Raw genomic sequence first — 21,507 nt, 5'->3', positions numbered from 1 at the left:
CCGGAGGTAGGCGGGAGCAGTTCCCTTTGCCGCACGGTATGCTAGGTTGAGGGCCTTGAAGCGGATTCGTGCAGCAATGGGGAGCCAGTGCAGGTCCCTAAGAAGTGGGGTGACATGGGCCGACTTCGGTAGGTTTGAGATCAGGCGGGCCGCTGCGTTCTACATGACTTCAAATACCCTGTGCTTGTCATTCTTGTGTATAGACCCCCCAAAGCCAATAACACTGTTTTTCACAATGAACTATCAGAACTACTGTCTGCCCTGTGCCCCACCCACAAAAGTGCACTGCTCCTGGGTGATTTTAATATACATGTAGACTCTTCACACTGCAACGTGGCAAACGAATTTCTTTCCCTGCTTGACTGTTACAATCTGCAACAATGTGTACATTTTCCAACCCACAAACATGGCCACACACCCTAGATCTAGTCTGCTTATCTGGTTTATCTATTACTTCTCTCACAAGCTCTCAACTTGGGATCTCTGATCACCTTGCTGTTTGCTTTAATCTGTCTATTCCTCTACCACTCACTAACGGTAAACGCATAATCACTTTCCGCAATGTACAATCTGTTAATCTCCCCCATTCTGTGCAATGACATCACCTTCTCTGTAAATGTGCTTCAATCTCACTCCCCCAACCATGCTGTTCAACTGTATAACACATCTCTCATCGCCATTCTAGACAAAGCTGCCCCCCTGAAGTCACGTACAGTCTCCTTTTTCCCGCTCTGCACCCTGGTATACCCCTGAACTGCGTTCCCTAAAAACAACTGGTCGACAGCTTGAACGCAAATGGTTGCAAACTGGTTCAAATATCCACCTACTTGCCTATCAGTCCCATCAACAGTCCTATTCTAAAGCCCTGCAAACTGCCAGATCCCAATACTACTCCACCCAGATTGAAACACGCCGCAACAACCCCAGGTCTCTTTTTTCCACCATCAACACTCTCATTGCACCAGTTAAACCAGCCACACTCCCAGCATCCACTGACCAATGTAACCTCTTCATGAACTTTTTTATCAACAAAGTTGACAACATTCGAAAAGATATCTTAGCCAACACCGCCCAGCACACCCAGCCCCCCCCCCCAGATCCTATATTCACAGGCACCAAACTCTCACACTTCACTGAAGTTTCTACAGATACTGTCACCAAGACTATAATGCAATCCAAACCCACAACATGTCTCCTTGACCCTATTCCCTCCTCTCTCACAAAATCTTGCATCTCTGCCCTCAGCCCCCCCATCACACACATCATCAACACATCCCTCTCATCTGGTGTTGTCCCCCCACTACTGAAAACAGCAGCTGTCACCCCCCTCATCAAGAAACCCAATTTGGATCCCAATGCCCTCAGTAACTACAGGCCAATCTCCAACCTACCATTCCTCTCCAAAATACTTGAAAAGATTATCTCCAACCCGCTCCACACCCACCTAGAGAACAACTCCCTTTTTGAACCCTTTCAATCAGGCTTCCGAAAACATCACAGCACAGAATCTGCTCTTGTTAAAGTCACCAACGACATCCTGCTAAATTCAGATTCCGGTTTTCTCTCCATACTCATCCTCCTCGACCTCAGCGCTGCTTTTGACACCATTGATCACAACATCCTACTCTCCCATTTAGAACACACAGTTGGCATCACAGGCTCAGCTTGACATCACCTATCGTTAGGTTATGACTATAACCAAGTTCTGTTAACACTTAGTGAACGCTCAGCGTTCATTGCATATATCTCACTTCAGCATATATACACTGAATAATTTCACAATGTACCTTTAAATGCCAGCATTCATCTGGCCACACCCCCATCCGCTTACCTATATAAGCAGGGATGGTGCCACACACTCATCTCCTTCCCAACAAATTTCATTACAATGAAAGATCAAGGGCCTGCAGCGTCGTCTAAACGCTGAGCGTTCACTAAGGTCGCTTTCACACAGGGGCTGTTTGGTCCGGACTTTCGGACCAGAATTCGATAGTCCGGTTTTTCGGGTCTGTGTGAATGCGCGTCGAACTCGGTCCGCGGACCAAGCAGGCGAACTCTAGTCCGCCTGAAAACGTAGGTCTCGGTTCGGCTTCAGCGGACCAAACGCGAACCAAATATAGGAAGTGATTATTATTACCACTGCTTGCAGCACTCACTGCAAAACAAGCACACTGCATCTAATCTCTCTATCTATCTATCTCTCTATCTATCTATCTATCTATCTATCTATCTATCTATATATCTAACTGTGCATCTTGGGAAGAAGGAAGAAACACGCGGCTTATTATTATTACCGAGGCGCAAGGCATTAATAATGGATCAATGCCACGTCAATACTATTATTATTATTATATTATTATTATTGGTCTACAAGTTGTTTAGCGAGAGGATGGTGGTAATGTGCTTCAATAGAACAATGGATCAATGCCATGTCAAAACTCGCTCCGCTGATCTGGAGGGCTCGCAGACAGCACACACAGACACACACACGCGCGCGCACACACACGGGCTTGCAGCCACACATACATTTCCACTGTCCAATAGACAAGCGCCCTTTTCGACCGCGTGACATTGTTCAGAAGGTCTCGGTCCGCTGACAGATTTCTCTATGTGAACGCAGGCGAACCAAATGAAGAATGCAACAATGTTGCAACTTCACCCCCAGAACCGCACCGAGTCCACCAAAACTATATGTGAAAGCGACCTAAGTGTTAACAGAACTTGGGTATAGTCATAACCTAACGTTCTGTATCACACTTAGCTCACGCTCAGCGTTCATTGCATAATAGGAGCTGAGCGGGAGCTAGAAGCTCGACAAATGTACCCTGCTGAGGCCCCCCACAACCATCAGACCAGGGAGGGCCGAGCCCCCCCGACCCACCCTAATGGAGGGCACCCCCCCTATTGGTGGCTTCATGGGAGGGCGACGGACCCGACCGTGCGAAGAGGCACTCAAGCAACTCAACGCACAGGGTGAGCAGACCGTGGCTTGACCCCACGACTACACACACGCACAACCCGCATGCCACCCGGGAACGAACGGAGGGAAACAACCTCGTTACTGCCCCCAGAATCACGGGGTCAAGGACAAACCCAACCCCGTGGCAAGGCCGTAGCAGCGGAGCGCGAAGGAAGACCCAGACCCACCAAAAGGACTGGACTCCCTGGAATGGGGGCCCGGAGAAGTCCATGATGCCAGCATCAAGACCCCACCAGGTGGGCACGTAGTGCCCCGCCCCCCACATCGCCAGCGTATTCGGACAAAGGCCCCTCAGCCGAGCGGGCCCTGTCCCCCCAATAGTACACCGCCTGGCACACTGACCCTGCAACAGGCAGTCAGCATGGCCGTAAGCACACAAAAAAGGTTAACCAACGGAAGCAGGCAGCGCACCGGGGAAAAACCAGGCAACAGGCTATTAACCCTAGCCTGGAGACTGCGAACGAGACAGGCGCCAGAGGGCACAGCTGAACACAGCCGCCCCGGCGGAAGGAGCGGAAGCTGGCGGTGTTGCATGACCAAGCCTCCATTTAAAAAACCCCACCCAGAGGGGTTGAGGCAGAGAAGGCTGACACGATTGGCAGACGTCATGAACGTGCAGGGGCACCCTCAAACGGTGAACCCGGGAGTTGACACTGCTCCAACACACCAGGGAATCAACCACCTTGGCGTTACCCAATGCGGTGGTTGTTCCTATAACCCCTCAAGAAAAAACTCCAAAACACACCTGCGGGTATACACCGGCTATACCGCAGTACAAGTGTTTCAGTTTTCAAAAAAGGGTTAACCCAGGCCTACGGGTCGACGAAACATTACTTCGGACCGGGCCTGGCGATACGGGAAGCACAGGGTCACCAGAGGAGGTCAAAGACCACCCCAACAGGCCCCTCTTCGCTATGCGTGAGAGAGGAGCGAAAAATAATGGAGAACCAGCCCCTAAGCACACCGTACTTGGTATTCCCAGGCGGTCTCCCAACCAAGTACTAACCAGGACCAACCTGTGTAGCGGCCGAGATCCGACGAGATCGAGCGTGTACAGGTTGGCATGGCCGTAAGCCATTACGACAGTGCTGAGTAAAAACGTACCCAACCAGGGTCTCCATAGCGCTTAACCCTGTGACACCCGGACCGACCTGGCATTTTTCCCCCTGAAAAAAGCCCAAGTCCCTCAGGGTACCAGAACAGCAGATCTGCATCCCCGGCGGACAACGGGTTCAACTGATCCGGACCAGCGTGACCAGAACCAGTCCCGTGCCCTAACCACGCCGACATGCCTACTCCAGGAGAAAGGGCAGATATGCGTGTCGATCTTAACATGAAAAGAAGGCGCCACCCAGACGTTCGGGCGAACCGCGCCCGGTGGCCCACCCCAAGGGCGTGAGACCCCTCTACATATGTTCAGATCCATTCCGTCATCATCCCCCAGACATGAACGAGAATCCGTCGATAACCAACCCAGGTTGTGGGATGTGGTCGTCGGAAGAGGAAAAACCCCCATCTCAGTTGCTTTATAAAAACGCCGTTTTAACCTCAAGCAACCAAGGCGTGCCAGTCAGTCGCCTGTTTACAGCGAGCTAGCACTATACGTGCATCGGGACACACCCCCATCAATGAACAGGCTATTTAGACCTGTCATTGAATCCCCAAGGCGCCCAGGGGAACGACAAGAGGGGTGTGACACTTCCTAACTCCAACACTTTTTGAATAGAAAAGAAGGAAGCACCAACAGTATGTATCCCAGTCTACACAGCCGGGGGTAAACATTTTTCACATTTTTACATCCCACCACCCTCCCATAGGAAGGAGACGGGGATCCCCAGAGAGACTTCCCACGCGAGCTGTACAGATTGAAAAGAATATATTGCACCTTGAGCCATGTAAAAAAAATTGTTTTAGGGCTCTCCGGGGAAGAGGCACTGAACCCATACACACTCAATAATCGAATTGAATCAAATACATACACAATAGAATAGGACACCTTCTAGAGGGTCCACTCACTTTGACAATCTGAGGAGGAAGGCTCTGTACTCTGATGGAGGCTCCCTCACATGGAAGGAGGAGTCCGAACTCACAGAAGGCCCGAATAGGCGCTTGGTGAGGAGGAGCCCTGACCACCCCCCCGAAACAGATCCATCACATGGACCTGAACAGCACACGGAAGTCCTACCAACAGAGGGCGCACGGTGACGTAATCTATGGCGGGGGAATTTCTGCGGTGCACACGCCCAATATTCCAGGCCGTGGGACCAGGAAACTCCCTCCCCCCTCCCCCCCCCCCCGTAACGTGCCGAACCGCAACGTGACGGGAACCTTGAAGGACAGGGGGTGTACCCCTGACCGACAGAAACAAGGGGGAGAGGAAAGGTTACCAGTTCACCCCTTTACGACCCCACACCCATGATACGATGTAATGACAAAAAGAGAATATGACACAGTCATAGTCAGCTCTATGAAGCGTTTGACAGCTTCACACAGCGCATGAGCTAACCTGCTATCTGATTTTTACTAAGGAAAAAACACAGAATAGAGAGGGCTCTCTAAGAGCCCCGGTCCAACATACACATGTGCTTCTGTGGCCAGTCCAACCCAGTTGTAGGTCACATGACACACACAACCCATCATCACAAAAAAAAATGGCAAAAACACTCTACAGAGGAACGCCGTTTTTCATAATGAGAGAATACATAATTCTCGATTAGTATCGGCCACAGGCCTTGCTAAGCACACACGACAGCGACCAAACAATCTTTTCTTTTAGGAAAATAAAGTTTCTCCAGCAGTTTTAGCACAACCTCAGCAATCAAGCTATGGGTTACATCGCATCCCTACCACACAAAAGACACAATGTAGTGCAACATGTCTGATAGGAGGATGAAAAAGTCCCCAGGGAACCGGGGGAAACGCAATCCTCTTATTTTACCCTTAATACGGCCAGTTAAAACAGGAAAACCTGTTAATATGTGAACACACTGTTCATTGTCATCACAGGCTGAGAAAAGAACATTATTTTACTCACTTGTCACTAAGCATAGCTTCATAGGTTAGTTACCTTAGTTGTGAGTACACGGTACATATAAACACACATGATGTTACTCACACAACAACCAGATCATTTTCACATCTGTAACAACCCGATTTGCACGGAGAAGCTAACTGCCAGTGACAAAGACAGTTCACACATAACTCGCGTCGTATCCTAAATGCATTGCAGCAACACACGTTTTGGGAAAACATCGTTATTCACAAAACATTTAGAAAAGTAAAACCAGAAGACGTGTTATAAGGTCTGGTCAAACCTTGTCCTACCCGGAACGTAGATCAGCGAAGTGCAGTCTCAAGACACCGTAGAAACACAGCCGTCCTGTGTTGTTCGATCCGGGCAGCGTCGCCGCTCTACCCGTCGCAACGGTCCCTTTGTTGACGCAATCCTTGCCGTCCTGGCTCATGGCAGGGTCGACGAACATCCCCTGTCAAAGATGACGTCGTAGTCAAGAGTGTAAAACATGTTATAATCAAAGCACGTTCAACAGAGTAGCATTAAGCTAACGGCCGCTCCAACCGTCGGTCGCTATTACCCTTGCTCGCGAGACGCCGAGTGAACGGCGCACGCGACCAGAGGGGAGCTCACGGCGGCGCGCGAGTAGCCGAAGCTACCTCGCGCTGGCCTTGTCCGATAGCAGCAAGCTAACGTTTCCTAGCGATCACAACCGGCTAGCGCCGCAGCTAACAGCTGACTGGCTAACAGTAGGCCCAACCTCTGTAGGCCACGCAGTGATCCCAGCAGGCTAACGCCGCAGCTAACAGCTGACTGGCTAACCGTAAGCTAAGCAGCTATCACCTGAACTTGTACACAATGATATAACACTCACCCAGACAGGCCGCCGTTCTGAAACCCTCCTCACTTTTTAAGAGAAAAGAGAAACAAGATGTCAACACAGCTTTACAACTGTGATTTTACCAACACCCGACAGAATCAGCACAATACCAAACTGGCTTGTGTAGCTGACTTGAACATGGATCTTCCGCTATCGAACATCCATGCACATATCTCCTCGTGAAGGAATACTCTCATTTGGATATGAAAGAAGGGGCTTAACACGGGACAGAGAGATATCCACTCGTCCAGAAAACACAGGGATCACCAGTGTTAATGGTCGCGGCCCACTAGTTAAAACTAAAATGGCTTCAGACCAAGGTCTTCTGTCGCCTAGGAGACTGAACAAAGGACCCTAGCCTGGGGCCGGTTTTCATAAACATTATCAATTAGCCCCCATAGCACTAACAGACAAGTGGAGCCTGCCAGCAAACAGTACTCACCCAACCTGAAAACCCACCGCTTCTCACAACAGCGGCGCGTCCACAGTTCAGCTGTGCCCTGAAAGGTTTCACCCCAACCAACACAGCAAGGAACTGCAGTTGAGAGGCATGCAGCGGCGTGCTCCCAATACGAAAACCGGTGGAGGATTTTAGAATGATCATCATCTTCCAGACACTCCAGTACGAAGACAATATTGCCGTATTTTCTCGAAAATAGTGAGAGAGAAAATAAAGATATGATGTCAACGTATCTCCTTGTGCTTCCCTTCCCCGTAAACATTTATCTTTCTCCACGTCAAGTGGGCATATAGCAACACGTTGCTTGTGATGAAATTTGAGAAGGAGATGAGTGTGTGGCACCATCCCTGCTTATATAGGTAAGCGGATGGGGGTGTGGCCAGATGAATGCTGGCATTTAAAGGTACATTGTGAAATTATTCAGTGTATATATGCTGAAGTGAGATATATGCAATGAACGCTGAGTGTGAGCTAAGTGTGATACAGAACTATCGTTCAATATGTGAAAAAGAATAAATGTTTCCATCCATACGTTCCTGTGTTATACTGTGGTGAATATAAGAATGGTTTTAGAGCGGTCTGGGGTAATTCCCGAAATGCTGAGTTATAGCCTTATACGTTAATTCTACTATAGACGTTGCCGTTTCTTGCCTGTACACGCTACTATTCCCAAATCACATCTATGTCATAGGTAGTATGTTTCATCATGAATGCATGATTAATTCTGATTATTTGATTGTCAGTAACGGCATTCGTATTGAACACTAAAAGCGCTTATCAGCCCGATCGGTATAAAAGCATTGCTGGATCAAGCAAAAATGTACCTCAGATAGTCCTTACCTGTGATCGGGAGTATTCCAAAAATAATATTCCAATTGTTTGATCGCCATCTGGTACATCCGATGTCCATTTGGTCCATGGCATAACCCACCACAACATATGGATCAGGGATAGTTGATGCGCTTCAATGGAACCGGGAGAACCGCTCCACTCGGCCGACAAGGAAAAGTGAGACCGGAGACATTTGGCCGTTACACAGACATTAGGTGGGAAAACAGAGAAAGCAAAGAAACAAAAGGAAGAGTGGAGAGAGTGGAGGACAGGAGTGATGTGTTCGCGGGACCGGGTGTTAGTGAGGAGGCAGGCGGCTGAGTTCTGGACCATCTGCAGTTTATGGAGGGAGCGGGAGGTGATGCCAGAGTTGTACCCTTCCTGCTGACTTGTTGTACACAACTTGTAAGTTGCTTTGGATAAAATCAGCTAAATTACTGAATGTAAATGAAGTGTCATCAGGCCAGAGGAGGATAAGGGAGGAAGAAAGCTCCTATCAGAAGCCCTGCCATCACAGGTGCCTCCCACGCTCCAGTCTCAGGACAAAGACTTGACTGTCTCTCTTCTGCTATATATGACTTTGAAACTAGGTGGGAGAGAGAGAGAGGAGAGAGGAGAGAGAGAGGAGATAGAGGGGGAGGGGGGAGTGAGGGAGAGAGAAAGAAAGAGAGAGTAAGAGAGATAGATAGAGAGAGAGGGAGAGACCGAAAGAGAGAGAGAGAGAGAGAGAGAGAGAGAGAAAGAAAGAAAGAAAGAAAGAAAGAAAGAAAGAAAGAAAGAAAGAAAGAAAGAAAGAAAGAAAGAAAGAAAGAAAGAAAGAAAGAAAGAAAGAAAGAAAGAAAGAAAGAAGAAGAGCCTTCATAGCCTTCACTTTTGATGAAGTGCAAAATCACTGTTGAGCTTCAAATGATGCGGCAGAGCTAAAAACAGTAGAGTTAAGGCCCTCCCATAGTCGAGCAGACTGTACACAGAGCAACTCCGCGGAGGTCCGTGCGGACTCAAAGGGAGTCAAAGCAGACCCACAGCAGAGTGCAAAGTGCGAAGCTCCTATTTTCTGACGCGCGGACGTCCGCTGAGATCAAAAGCTCAAAGAGTCCGCGCGGACCTCCGCGGAGTCCGCTCTGTGTACAGTCTGCTCGACTATGGGAGGGCCTTTAGTCTCCTTCCTGTCTGTGATGGATGGTGTTCAGTTTCTCATCCTCCTTTATTATTATTGACTGCCAGCATCATCATTAACTGCTGGAGCGAAGAGAGATGATGCCACCAAGTGTCCCGACTGACAGCTAGGATTTTCACCCTTTTTTATTTGAAAGAGCACCCCCCCCCCCCCCCACAGGCTGAGAGGGAGACGGAGGAGAGAAGGTTCTTTATTGAGACAGTAGGAATACTGAGAGGGAGACAGAGGAGAGGAGACACAGGAGAGAAGGAGACAAGCAGACACAAGCAGACAAGGAGACACAAGCAGACACACAGACACAAGCAGACACAAGCAGACAAGCAGACACAAGCAGACACAAGCAGACAAGCAGACACAAGCAGACAAGGAGACACAAGCAGACAAGCAGACACAAGCAGACACAAGGAGACAAGCAGACAAGCAGACAAGGAGACACAAGCAGACACAAGCAGACACACAGACACAAGCAGTCACAAGCAGACACAAGCAGACACAAGCAGACAAGCAGAGACAAGCAGACACAAGCAGACAAGCAGACACAAGCAGACACAAGCAGACAAGCAGACACAAGCAGACAGGGAGACACAAGCAGACACAAGCAGACACAAGCAGACAAGCAGACACAAGCAGACAAGCAGACACAAGCAGACAAGCAGACACAAGCAGACACAAGCAGACACAAGCAGACACAAGCAGACAAGCAGACACAAGCAGACAAGCAGACACAAGGTGCTCCCATAGTCGAGCGGACTGTACACGGACTGGACTCTGCGGAGGTCCACTGGACTCTTTGAGCTTTCATAGTCGAGCGGATCTCCGCGGACCAATTTCCTACATGTCTCGCGCCAGTTTACACAATTTCCCCCCCGCTGTTCAACTTCCGTCATGTCGTCGTCATCCGATGTCAAAATAAAGAGTATGTTATCTCCGTTTCCAATATTTCGATAATAAAACGGGCAGTTTTACACACTTCATTTAGAAAAGCCATTCAAACATCTCAAGCCCTACTCTCTCTTGGCACGGAGCGAGTGGTCAGAGTAAAATGCAGACCGACGTCACATGAAATGCAGTTCGATGTCAACCAAAACGCCGAGCAGCGTTTTGTGTGACACCAAGTGGGCGCCGCGGACGTCCGCGCGTCAGAAAATAGGAGCTTCGCACTTGGACTCTGCGTTGGGTCCGATTTGAGTACCATTTGGGTCCGCTTTGAGCTTGCGGGAGTCTGCTCCGTGTACGGTCCGCTCGACTATGGGAAGGGCTACAGGCAGACAAGCAAACACAAGCAGACAAGCAGACACAAGCAGACACAAGCAGACACAAGCAGACAAGCAGACACAAGCAGACAAGCAGACACAAACAGACACAAGCAGACAAGCAGACAAGCAGACACAAGCAGACACAATCAGACAAGCAGACACAAGCAGACAAGCAGACAGGCAGACAAGCAGACACAAGCAGACAGGCAGACACAAGCAGACACACGCAGACACAAGCAGACACAAGCAGACAAGCAGACACAAGCAGACACACACAGACAAGCAGACACAAGCAGACAGGCAGACACAAGCAGACAAGCAGACACAAGCAGTCACACGCAGACAAGGAGACACAAGCAGACAAGCAGACACAAGCAGTCACACGCAGACAAGGAGACACAAGCAGACAAGCAGACACAATCAGACAAGCAGACACAAGGAGACACAGGCAGACAAGCAGACACAAGCAGACAAGCAGACACAAGCAGACACAAGCAGACACAAGCAGACACAAGCAGACACAGGCAGACAAGCAGACACAAGCAGACAAGCAGACACAAGCAGACACAAGCAGACAAGCAGACACAAGCAGACACAAGCAGACACAAGCAGACACAAGCAGACACAAGCAGACAAGCAGACACAAGCAGACACAAGCAGACAAGCAGACACAAGCAGACACAAGCAGACAGGCAGACAAGGAGACACAAGCAGACAAGGAGACACAAGCAGACAAGCAGACACAAGCAGACACAAGCAGACACAAGCAGTCACAAGCAGACAAGCAGACACAAGCAGTCACAAGCAGACACAAGCAGTCCCTCCAATAGTGGTGCTAAATGAAAAACCACAACACAGACATCCCCAGCCGAGTAATTTTCCAGTGTCCGTATGACAAAAAAGCAAGCGGTGGAAAGACATTACAAATTCCATGTTCAATGAACTGAACTAACTAAGCTGGTCCCAAAACAGTTAAAATAATCCTGGAGCTGCTCATAGCAGAGCAGTCCTCTGGGCGAAGTTAGTTTCATGAAATGATTTAGGAGCATGTGTGAGTAAAGATTATATCCTACAACCTACAGGGCCAGTGGCTCAGGAGGTAGACATATTCATATTCATATTAACTGCAGCTCAAACAGTGAGGAATGGGAGGGGCTGCTGAGCCCAATAGTACATTTCTCTCTCTTTATCTCTATCCATCTGTCTCTGTCTCTCTCTCATTCTCTCTCTCTCTCTGTCTCTCTCATTCTTGCTCTCTCCCTCCCTATGTCTCTCTCTCCCTCTCTCTTTCTCTCTTTCTCTCTATCCCTCTGTCTTTGTCTCTCTTTCTCTATCTCCCTCTTTCTCTCTCTCCCTGTCTCTCTTTCTCTCTCTCTTTTTCTCTCTCCCTCTGTCTCTGTCTCTCTCTTTATCTCTCTCCCGCTCTCTCTCTCTCTCCCTCTCTCCCTCTCTCTCTCTCTGTCTCTCTCTTTACGTGATTTGAAGTAGCCAAAAACGTTATTATAAGCCATTCTCCCTCTCTCTTGTCTGCTCGTGTGTGTGTGTGTGTGTGTGTGTGTGTGCGCGCCCACGCAGAATCAATTGTTAACATCCCAGAGTCTTGTACTGCTCCTAAAACATTTTCTTTATTATTATTATAAGAAAAACAAATATACTGTGATGTATACCGTTACATCTCTAAATATACCATGATATAATTATGATTAATCTGACAGTAATTTACCAAATATTCAAATGCAACACAGTAAAAATTAAGATGAGATACATCTACAGAAGGGGAACGACCCATTTCTAAAGACACTGGTAGTACATTTATATTTATATATATATTAGGGCTGACCCCTATTAAGTTTCAAGTTTCTTTAATAGTTGTCATACAGAAGTACAGAATTCTTCTTACTGTTACGCTCCAGAGACTGTGCAAGACAGATAAGTATGAAATAAAATAACATAGTATAGTATGTAAATTAGAAGTAAAAAAAATGAGGTCACAGTGTTCAGTATAGACATATGTACAATGTTCGATGCATATTAGGTCAGCTGACCCCTATTAACCCTATGGGTTAATCGCAGAGACGAATCGCATCGGCGATTCTAAAGAGACAATGCATGCGTGTGTGTTCCGGTGTGTGTGCTAAAAAAACTAACCGCTGTGTGTACCGCTAAAACATTGAGTGTCGTTGCATGCCGAATAAAGACCTCTGCAACAGGTCCTGCATTATTATTATTATTATTAGTCGATTAGTCGACTAATCGGTCGAAAGGAGCCGTAGTCGACTGCCAACCTCTTAGTCGAAGAAATAAAAAAGATTAATTTATAAAAAGATATTAATTTTTTTCTTTTTATCATCATTCTTTCCAAAAGAAAAGAGGCCTAGAAGCGTGGCTAACGCTAATGGCACGCATACCAGAGGCTAACTGCCTACGAAAACAGGCACAGAGGCACTGAAAGAGGATTTCACCCATCTAATGAACACACTAGACTAGACAAATATCAAGATGTATCCATCAGTGGACCAATTGCATGCTTTTGCAGAGAACAAGAAGCCTTCAGTCGACTCCTTCAGACATTAAGCACCCCACAGCCCAAATGGAATAATAAAAAAATATATATATATATTTCTTTTTTTTTGTCGACCAATAGTCGACTAACGGCACATTTTGGCCAATCATAGTCGACCATCCAAATTCTTAGTCGGGGACAGCCCTAACGTGTATATATATATATATATCCACTAATCTGTCTGAATATACCTACATATAATCCTTATATATACCTACATATACACCTGCATATAACCCATATGACTCTGTATAATAGCATGTACAATAAAGCTGTATATATATATTATATATATATATATATATATATATATATATATATATATATATATATATATATATATATATATATATATATATATATATATATATATATATATATATATATATATATCCACATGTGTCTGTACACACCAGCATAATCCTCTTTATCTTTGTAGATACTATATACAGTATCTGTATACATATCCCTTACCTACTCTTACTAGTTATGCTGCTGGCCAGTATGACTTACTATACTATTTTATATATTGTATACCCAGTTTAATCACCTGTACATTGTATATTACTGTTGCACTTTACTGTTACATTTGCACTCTGGTTGGATGCCAAACCTCTTTTCGTTGTACTGTACTTGTGCTGTATGATGGCAATACATTTGAATGTAATCTAATCTAAATACTGATATAAATCTTAGGCCATACCTTCAACCACAAGCTCAACCCCTAGCTACTAACTAACTAACTAACTAACTAACTAACTAACTAACTAACTAATTAACATTTGCCAAATACAAGAGGCTAGTGGCTAGAAGGCATCCTTACAGCAGGCAGCCTGAGACCACAGAAGAAGAGTGCTCCTGGAAAAAACGTCAGCTTTACGAATGACCACCATTAATGTAAGAATGAGAATAGAATTCTCAGGGAACATGGTACAGTAGATGTGTTTTCAAACAGCTGTGTTTCTCCCTGCAGTTTGTATTCTGTCGAGACTGTAAGGAGGACTTCCACGAAGGGGCGTGTCGCATGAGGCCAGCCCCTCCCACAGGCGACGCCCTGCAGGTAACGGAGCCTTCTGATCAGGGGCATTCTGGTGTCTCAGTGTTCTGTTCTGCCTGGCTGTGACAGGTTCTGCCTGACAACCATAGTCTCTCCTGTCACGCTTCACTGTGTCTTCTGACTCTTCACTACCCAATTAAAGCAACCTTAATTAAGCAACACATTCTGGAAGAATAGCATATATATATAAACTATATAATAGAATATCTGAATAGCCGCCCCAATCTGGCATTTTTTGGATTTCTTGAATAGTTTAATTTGTTGATAGAAAATACACTACTTGGAGCCTTCTAAACACATTTCAATAATACTTTTAATAATAATATTACTCAAGTGTTTAAAAACACAACACCAACACAAGTAAACATTTTGCAGCCACAAAATGCTAAATACATTTAGAAATTCATATTTACCTGTTGCCAAGTGTCAATCAACTAGAGAACAAGATAAGATAAGATATTTCCATTATTCCATTATTGATCCCTTGGGTAAAGGTGTCATAGCAGCATGGGGAAGGGGAGGTACAGGTATGGGCAAGGTAATAGTAGAAAGAATATAACACATATAGGTAATAACACATTTGAATATGAATATAAAATATTAATAAAAGGAAACACAAATGAAAACATGTCTACATTCCTATTTATTATTTTTGGTGGTGGGGCTTCATATTGTATGTGTTTACCTTCGGATCACTGATTGGGCCTTTAACAATAAACCTTGAGAAAAAGAATCAGATGTATATTATGCTTCTCTCGCTCCCTGGTCTATACTGCCCCCTGTTGGTCATTATGTTCTGTCATCAATATATACCAGATGTGACATAACCCCTAGAAATAATAGTATATTTGACTTCCTTTTTGAGTTTATTTTATTTTAAAATATTTATTTATTTTATTTATTTATTGAAGTGAAACAGTTCACCTAAGCATCAGACACCAGGTGTTAGGAGCCTCTCTGTTGATTGAAGCAGAGCTTTCCATCCTCCAATCTCACTGTGATGTTCATCCACATCAGTTCTGTCACCCACCACCAGGTGGCAGTGTTCCATCATGTAAGAATCATCATTTCCCACACACTGACTGACTCAGATTGTAGATAATAGATAGATAATAGTTTATCTATTATAATATATTTTAAAAGTATTTTCCCCATAAAGGATAAAAGACACACCAGCATCATATAACAGATATTTTATATGAATGTCTTGTGATTATCCTCCACATCGTCACACAGACCGTTATTCATATTATCAAAGACCTTCTTGTTCAGTCTGTTCTCCTTCGCTCTCCCTCTCTCTTTTATACTGACCTCTACCCCTCCTCATCCTCCTTCTCCTCTTCTCTCCTAGGCTTAGGCTTAGCTTCTTCCCCCAGGCCATCAGAGTCCTGAACAATGAACATTGAGTACCACAGAACACTGAACTATCCACACATAAGCACACATGAGCACACACACGACACGCACGCTGTGCACGCTCACACACTAGCAGCCACTTTAACACTTCAACATGAGAGGGCACACACTCATGCGCACACACTCACACTTATTGCCAAAAGGAAAAGCCACTTTAAATCAGTATTAGCAACAGTAACAGTGTATTGCACTACCAAAGCTACCTAGCATGTCCTATATGCTCTGTAAATAACTATGTACAGATACCGATTTTGATGTCACACCATGTTACCTGTTACCTGTTATTGCACAATTGTTTTTGTATTGGATTCTATTATATGTTGTACCCACTGTATTGCACATCGTTGCGGGCAAGACCACCCGCATTTCATTGTATACTCGTATGCCGTGACAAATAAAACTCTTGACTTGACTTGACTTGACTTATCTACCTCCTCCTCCACCACCTCTTCTATCTTCTTCTCTACCTCCTCCTTCTCCTCTTATCTCCTTCTCTACATCCTCCTCTATCTCCGTCTCTACATCCTCCTCCTCATCTTCTATCTCCTTCTCTACATCCTCCTGCTCCTCTTCTCTCTCCTTCTCGACATCATCCTTCTCCTCTTCTCTCTCCTTCTCTTCTCTCCCCTGCTCCTCTTCTATTTCCTTATCTTCTCTCTCCTTCTCTACCTTCTCCTTCTCTTCTCTCTCCTTCTCCTCTTCTATTCTTTATCCTTCTACCTCCTCCTTCCCCTTCTCTACCTTCTCCTTCTCTTCTCTCTCCTTCTCCTCTTCTATTCTTTATCCTTCTACCCCCTCCTTCTCCTCTTCTCTCTCCTTCTATACCTCCTCCTTCTCCTCTATCCGTATCCTCCTCTCCTCCTCCTCTTCTCCTCTCCTCTTGTTACAATGTGGTGTGGTGGTGCAACAGGACCCAGGAGCAGACAAGACAAGGCGGGCAGCGAGTCCAAGAGCTTTTTTTTTTTTTTATTTGTTTTACTTAAATTTGTATTATCAGTTTCTTGATTTACAAACAAACATCCACGTACAACATTACAATTGGCGGTCAAAATTATAAGAGACAGTACGATACAATTCGACAGATAAGAACTAAAAGATATAGCTGATAGTAGAAAATAATATCAAAATCAAATGAAGAGTTGACCTAAAATGAATTAACTAAAGGAAAAAAAAATATATATATATATATATATATATATATATATATATATATATATATATATATATAAAAGAATAAAGTGACATGGGTTCTTTGGTACCTTCATAGTTCATTTTCATTTCTATTTCTATTTCTCTTGTCTCCTTTTCACTCTCCTGTGATGTCGTTTCTTTTCTTCCTATACTCTTCCCACTTCTCCCATTTTGACTCAAACTTCTCGTCTTGTAGCCTCAGCCTATGTGTGATTCTCTCCATTTCCTGTATCCCACCCACTATCTCTGTCCATTGTTCCCTCGTCGGTGCTTCTACTCTATACCACATTTTCGTCAATGCTTTCTTGGCTGCTACTAATAATATCTTAATCAAGTATTTGTCTTCCCCCTGAATTCCTTCCTGTGTTAAGTTCAGGCATGCAGTCGTGCACACACGCAGTTACACGCCGTGTTAGTAGGTCACTGAGGCAGAAGTGCGCGCAATGATGTGCACGCGCGCACTCGTCGCGCCGTGCGATAAGTACCCGGCCGTTGTAGAAAGCAATAAAGCTACCCGGCCGGCACTTATCACCTAGACTTTGCATAATAATAGGATACCGATAGCATAACAATGAGAAGTGCCAAACCAAAATACAAGCCCTGGCTGTAGGCTACCAATTGGTGGGGGGCTGCTTGATCTCCCGACTAGAAGGAGGAGACAAGTTGTGCTTCAGTCTGGAGGAAACTGTACTTCTGTAAACTAACTCTAAGTTACATTGTTAATTTAGTTTGTATTTACTTTTCTAGTTTAAGTTAATTCAATTAAAGAAATTGTAACTACAATTACATTTAAAACATTGTTATGCATAATAATCATCTGTCTGTGCGCAACCGAGGGAACACGTGTGCACGCGCGGGAGTGCATGTGGCGTATGGGCAGTTCCCATATTACGACTGCATCACTGGTTAAGTTCCCTAAATACAATACTTGGCCTGTCTGGGGTATTTCATATCCTACTATTTCATTTATTATCTCTCCTATCTCTTCCCAATAGTTCTTTATTATCTGACATTATCTGAGTCCAAGAGTTTTTAATAAACAAAAACTCTCAGTAAACACTGGAAGAGGGGGAAAAGGGAAAACTAAATAATTATCTCTAAACGCTCAAATCTAACACGGGGAACACTTACTTGAAACATGGAACGTGAAACATGGACAGTGCAACATCGACAATGGACCGACACAGAGAACAGGAAACGAGGAACTCAAATACACCGGAACAAATTACAAACGAGAAACACCTGGGACGATTACAATTGGAGACACCTGGAAGGGGAAACAGACTGACAAAGAACTACAAGAAACAACACAAGGAACTATAAATATGGACGACAAGATAAAAAACAGACACTAACCAGACAAAACAAGCAGACTACAGACACTAAACAGAGAACCTAATACCAGACAGTAACTACAAACACTAAGACTAAACAGTTAACCTAATACAAGACAGTAACAGACTAACAGGGGAACATAAAGGAGAGAGAGAGAGAGAGAGAGAGAGAGAGAGAGAGAGAGAGAGAGAGAGAGAGAGAGAGAGAGAGAGAGAGAGAGAGAGAGAGAGAGAGAGAGAGAGAGAGAGAGAGAGAGAGAGAGAGAGAGAGAGAGAGAGAGAGAGAGAGAGAGAGAGAGAGAGAGGGGAAAGAACACTAAGGGACAGAGAGATGAGTAACACACATACAGGGACGGGGAGAGGTAGAGCAGGGGAGAACAGTCCATGGATTGGTGGGACGTAACACATATTCTCTCCTCCTCTTCTCCTCCTCTCCTCCTCAGGGTTATGTAGTAGACGACGAAGCAGCTATCCGTGCTCGTTGGGAGCAGGCCTCTCAGGACACCATTGATGAGACGACCAGAGCCTGTCCACAATGCAGGGTCCCTGTAGAGAAGAATGGTATCTATCTCTATCTCTCTCTCTCTCTCCTTCTCTCTCTCTCTCCCTCTCTCACTCTATCTCGCTCTTGCTCTCCCTCTCTCTCTCTCCCTCTCTCTCTCTCTCTCTCTCTCTCTCTCTCTCTCTCGCTCTCTCTCTCTACCTACCAACCACATATGTATGTGTACCATGCTGTCACACTAAACCCTCAGGGGCGAATTCTCAAAGGGATTGTGCAGCTTTTTCTGACGCTATGCCTGTGCAAATAGCCCCAAAACAAACCTTGCTATTTACAAAGCACTCGCAAGGGGTGAAATACATAAATACTGTGCTAACTGCGTTGCCATCATCATTGCGTCTCTGTGCGTCCATGCTATTTGAAGGTATTTAAATGAGTTAATATGGGTGGAAAATGTGCCCCTTTCTATGCAAATGAGCCTCATTGCAAAAACACTCCAATTCACAAAGGTCGGCGCTAATTGCCAGTTAAAGTGATGTTATTTACGTCTTCAGAGAGTTGGTGGTAACTAAGCACATTTATAAGGGGTGTCATGGCCAGCGTCTCTGGTGATCCGTTGGGTTAGGTAATAATCACAAAAAGTTAATAGAGCACATTCATGTGCTCCAGAATAAACTTTTAATTGATAACATTTCGTCAGGTCCATGAGGAGTCGACGCTGGAAACACGGTCAATGAAAAGTTTATTCTGGAGTATATGAGAATGCGGCTTCTATTCTCTGAAAGTCTGAAATTATTTTCACTGGCACAGTGCCTAACTTCGGCTGAGAGATTCAGCACCATGGACAGGTCTGCTCAAACTAATTTCTTTCGGGGTCACATGACAAACCAAATTGGACTATTTGGTACCATCAAAAAAGTGTTTGGCCAAAGGACTAGAAGAGCTATTGATTTGTCCGTTTTCTGTCTGCCATTGTCCTAGGACATGCATACTGTTGCATGGGCAGTATTTATACTATTTTACCATATCCGGAGCAAATTGCACTCCACGAGCCAACTGCGCTGCCAGATATCAGGAGCAAATTGCACACCGTATGGGAGTGTTTGCCCTAGTATATCATTTGCGCAATATGTATATATGTGTATATACATATAGGTCCTTAAGACGAAGCAAATGGTGGGCGAAAATCACATGCCGTTAAGGGTGCTATAGTATTAGCGGACGCAATCCATTCTTTGTGAATTCGCCCCTCAGTGTATCAGACGTTGTGTTTGTTCTTGCAGGTGGCTGTATGCACATGGTGTGTCCTCAGGCCCGGTGTCAGTTTGAGTGGTGCTGGCTGTGCCGTGTGGCCTGGAACAGGGAGTGTATGGCCAACCACTGGTTTGGCTGAAGCCGGTCAGGAAGGAAGGACTCTTGACTTCCACACATCACGAAGGGACGTCTGTTGGCATCGGGGTCACGTCCCTTTCAAACCAATTCACACAATTAATTTAACGATGATGGAGCCTGTGAAAAATTGCATTTTACATTTGTATGTATTTAGCTGACACTTGTATCCAAAGCGACTTACAAGTTCTGTACGACAAGTCAGCAGCAGGAAGGGTACAGCTCTTTAACAATGTTCATCAAACAGTGTTGAAACTTGAGTGCTGCAGTGTTGAGTGCATAGTAGTAGAGACATATTTCGTTCGAGTGGATTTATTGCAACCTTTGTTATGCTTTATTGTCATTAAACATCCACTTTGTTATTGCGTGGCTTGAATCCGCGGCAGTAAGCCTGATATTTATTAACATGCCTTTCAAGATGCGCTATTGATCAGGACATTAAAACACATCCTGCTCTCTCTCTCTCCTCTCTTTCTCCCCCTCCCCCCTCCTGTGTTATTCACGCATTATGCATGGCTTTTAAAACAATTTAATAGCCTAAACTTCGTTGTAACTTATTTAATTCACATGTTCTTTATTTCATTTCATTTTTCCCGACATAATGCTACCTGACCCGACGAGATCCGTCACTTGGTTGCATTACTGTACATTACATTACAGATGAAGTATCTTCTCAGAAAGTGGCTTTTTCTTTTAGTGGCTTTTTCTTTTACGTGTATTTACATCTAAATGCTTATTGGTCAGGCAGCCACGGCGGTGACGTCATTAAGTTGATTGCCATTGATGGGTATCATAAACAGCGTTTTGACAGTGCTCTGCTGATATCACCATGCAGATGGTATTATAAACAGCGTTTTGACAGTGCTCTGCTGATATCACCATGCAGATGGTATTATAAACAGCGTTTCGACAGTGCTCTGCTGATATCACCATGCAGATGGTATTATAAACAGCGTTTTGACAGTGCTCTGCTGATATCACCATGCAGATGGTATTATAAACAGCGTTGATCACTCTGGAGAGGCCATCAGAACATTGAACATTGACTTTAGCATGTCTATTTTATCATGCCTATTTTTTTACCCGTTTATTATGTCTATTTTATTAGTTTATTAGTATTACTGCACAATCAAAGCGGGCATGGCCACCCGCATTTCACTGTATGCCCTGTGTGTATGTGAATAAACCTCGTGTTATTTTAAATAATAAAATCTTGAAACTTGATTTGTCTTGTTTACATCAGGGTCCCCCATTTTCCTTATAATTAGTCTTAGCTGACGCTTTTATCCACTTTTAGACTTACAGGTCTGTACGACAAGTCATCAGGAAGGGTACAACTCTATCAGCTGAGTAACAATGTTCATCAAAGTGTTGAGTGCTACAGTGTAGGTTAGTACTATTAGGACAAGCATAATACATTATATAAATACTAGGTCCATAGGCCTAATACTTGGAGATTGC

At 45.0% G+C, this 21,507-nt stretch overlaps 1 protein-coding gene across 1 annotated transcript in view; it reads left to right on the top strand.

The window, feature by feature from the left end:
* prkn (parkin RBR E3 ubiquitin protein ligase) overlaps positions 1 to 21,152 on the top strand; it is a gene marked incomplete at its 5' end in the record, with an annotated part of 340,196 nt that extends 319,044 nt beyond the window's left edge. The window contains 3 exons of the mRNA XM_084321889.1: positions 14,134 to 14,220; positions 18,602 to 18,719; positions 19,941 to 21,152. Of these exons, the coding sequence (XP_084178015.1) occupies positions 14,134 to 14,220; positions 18,602 to 18,719; positions 19,941 to 20,050 (315 nt within the window). The 3' untranslated portion in view covers positions 20,051 to 21,152. The remainder of the gene's footprint in view (positions 1 to 14,133; positions 14,221 to 18,601; positions 18,720 to 19,940) is intronic.
* Positions 21,153 to 21,507: the final 355 nt, after the last annotated feature.

Source organism: Notolepis coatsorum, assembly GCF_963971535.1.
Source record: "Notolepis coatsorum genome assembly, chromosome: 9".
In the NCBI taxonomy this organism is placed as follows: Eukaryota; Metazoa; Chordata; class Actinopteri; order Aulopiformes; family Paralepididae; genus Notolepis; species Notolepis coatsorum.
The sequence above is the reverse complement of the archived record's forward strand: the minus strand, read 5'-3'. Positions and strand labels throughout refer to the sequence as shown.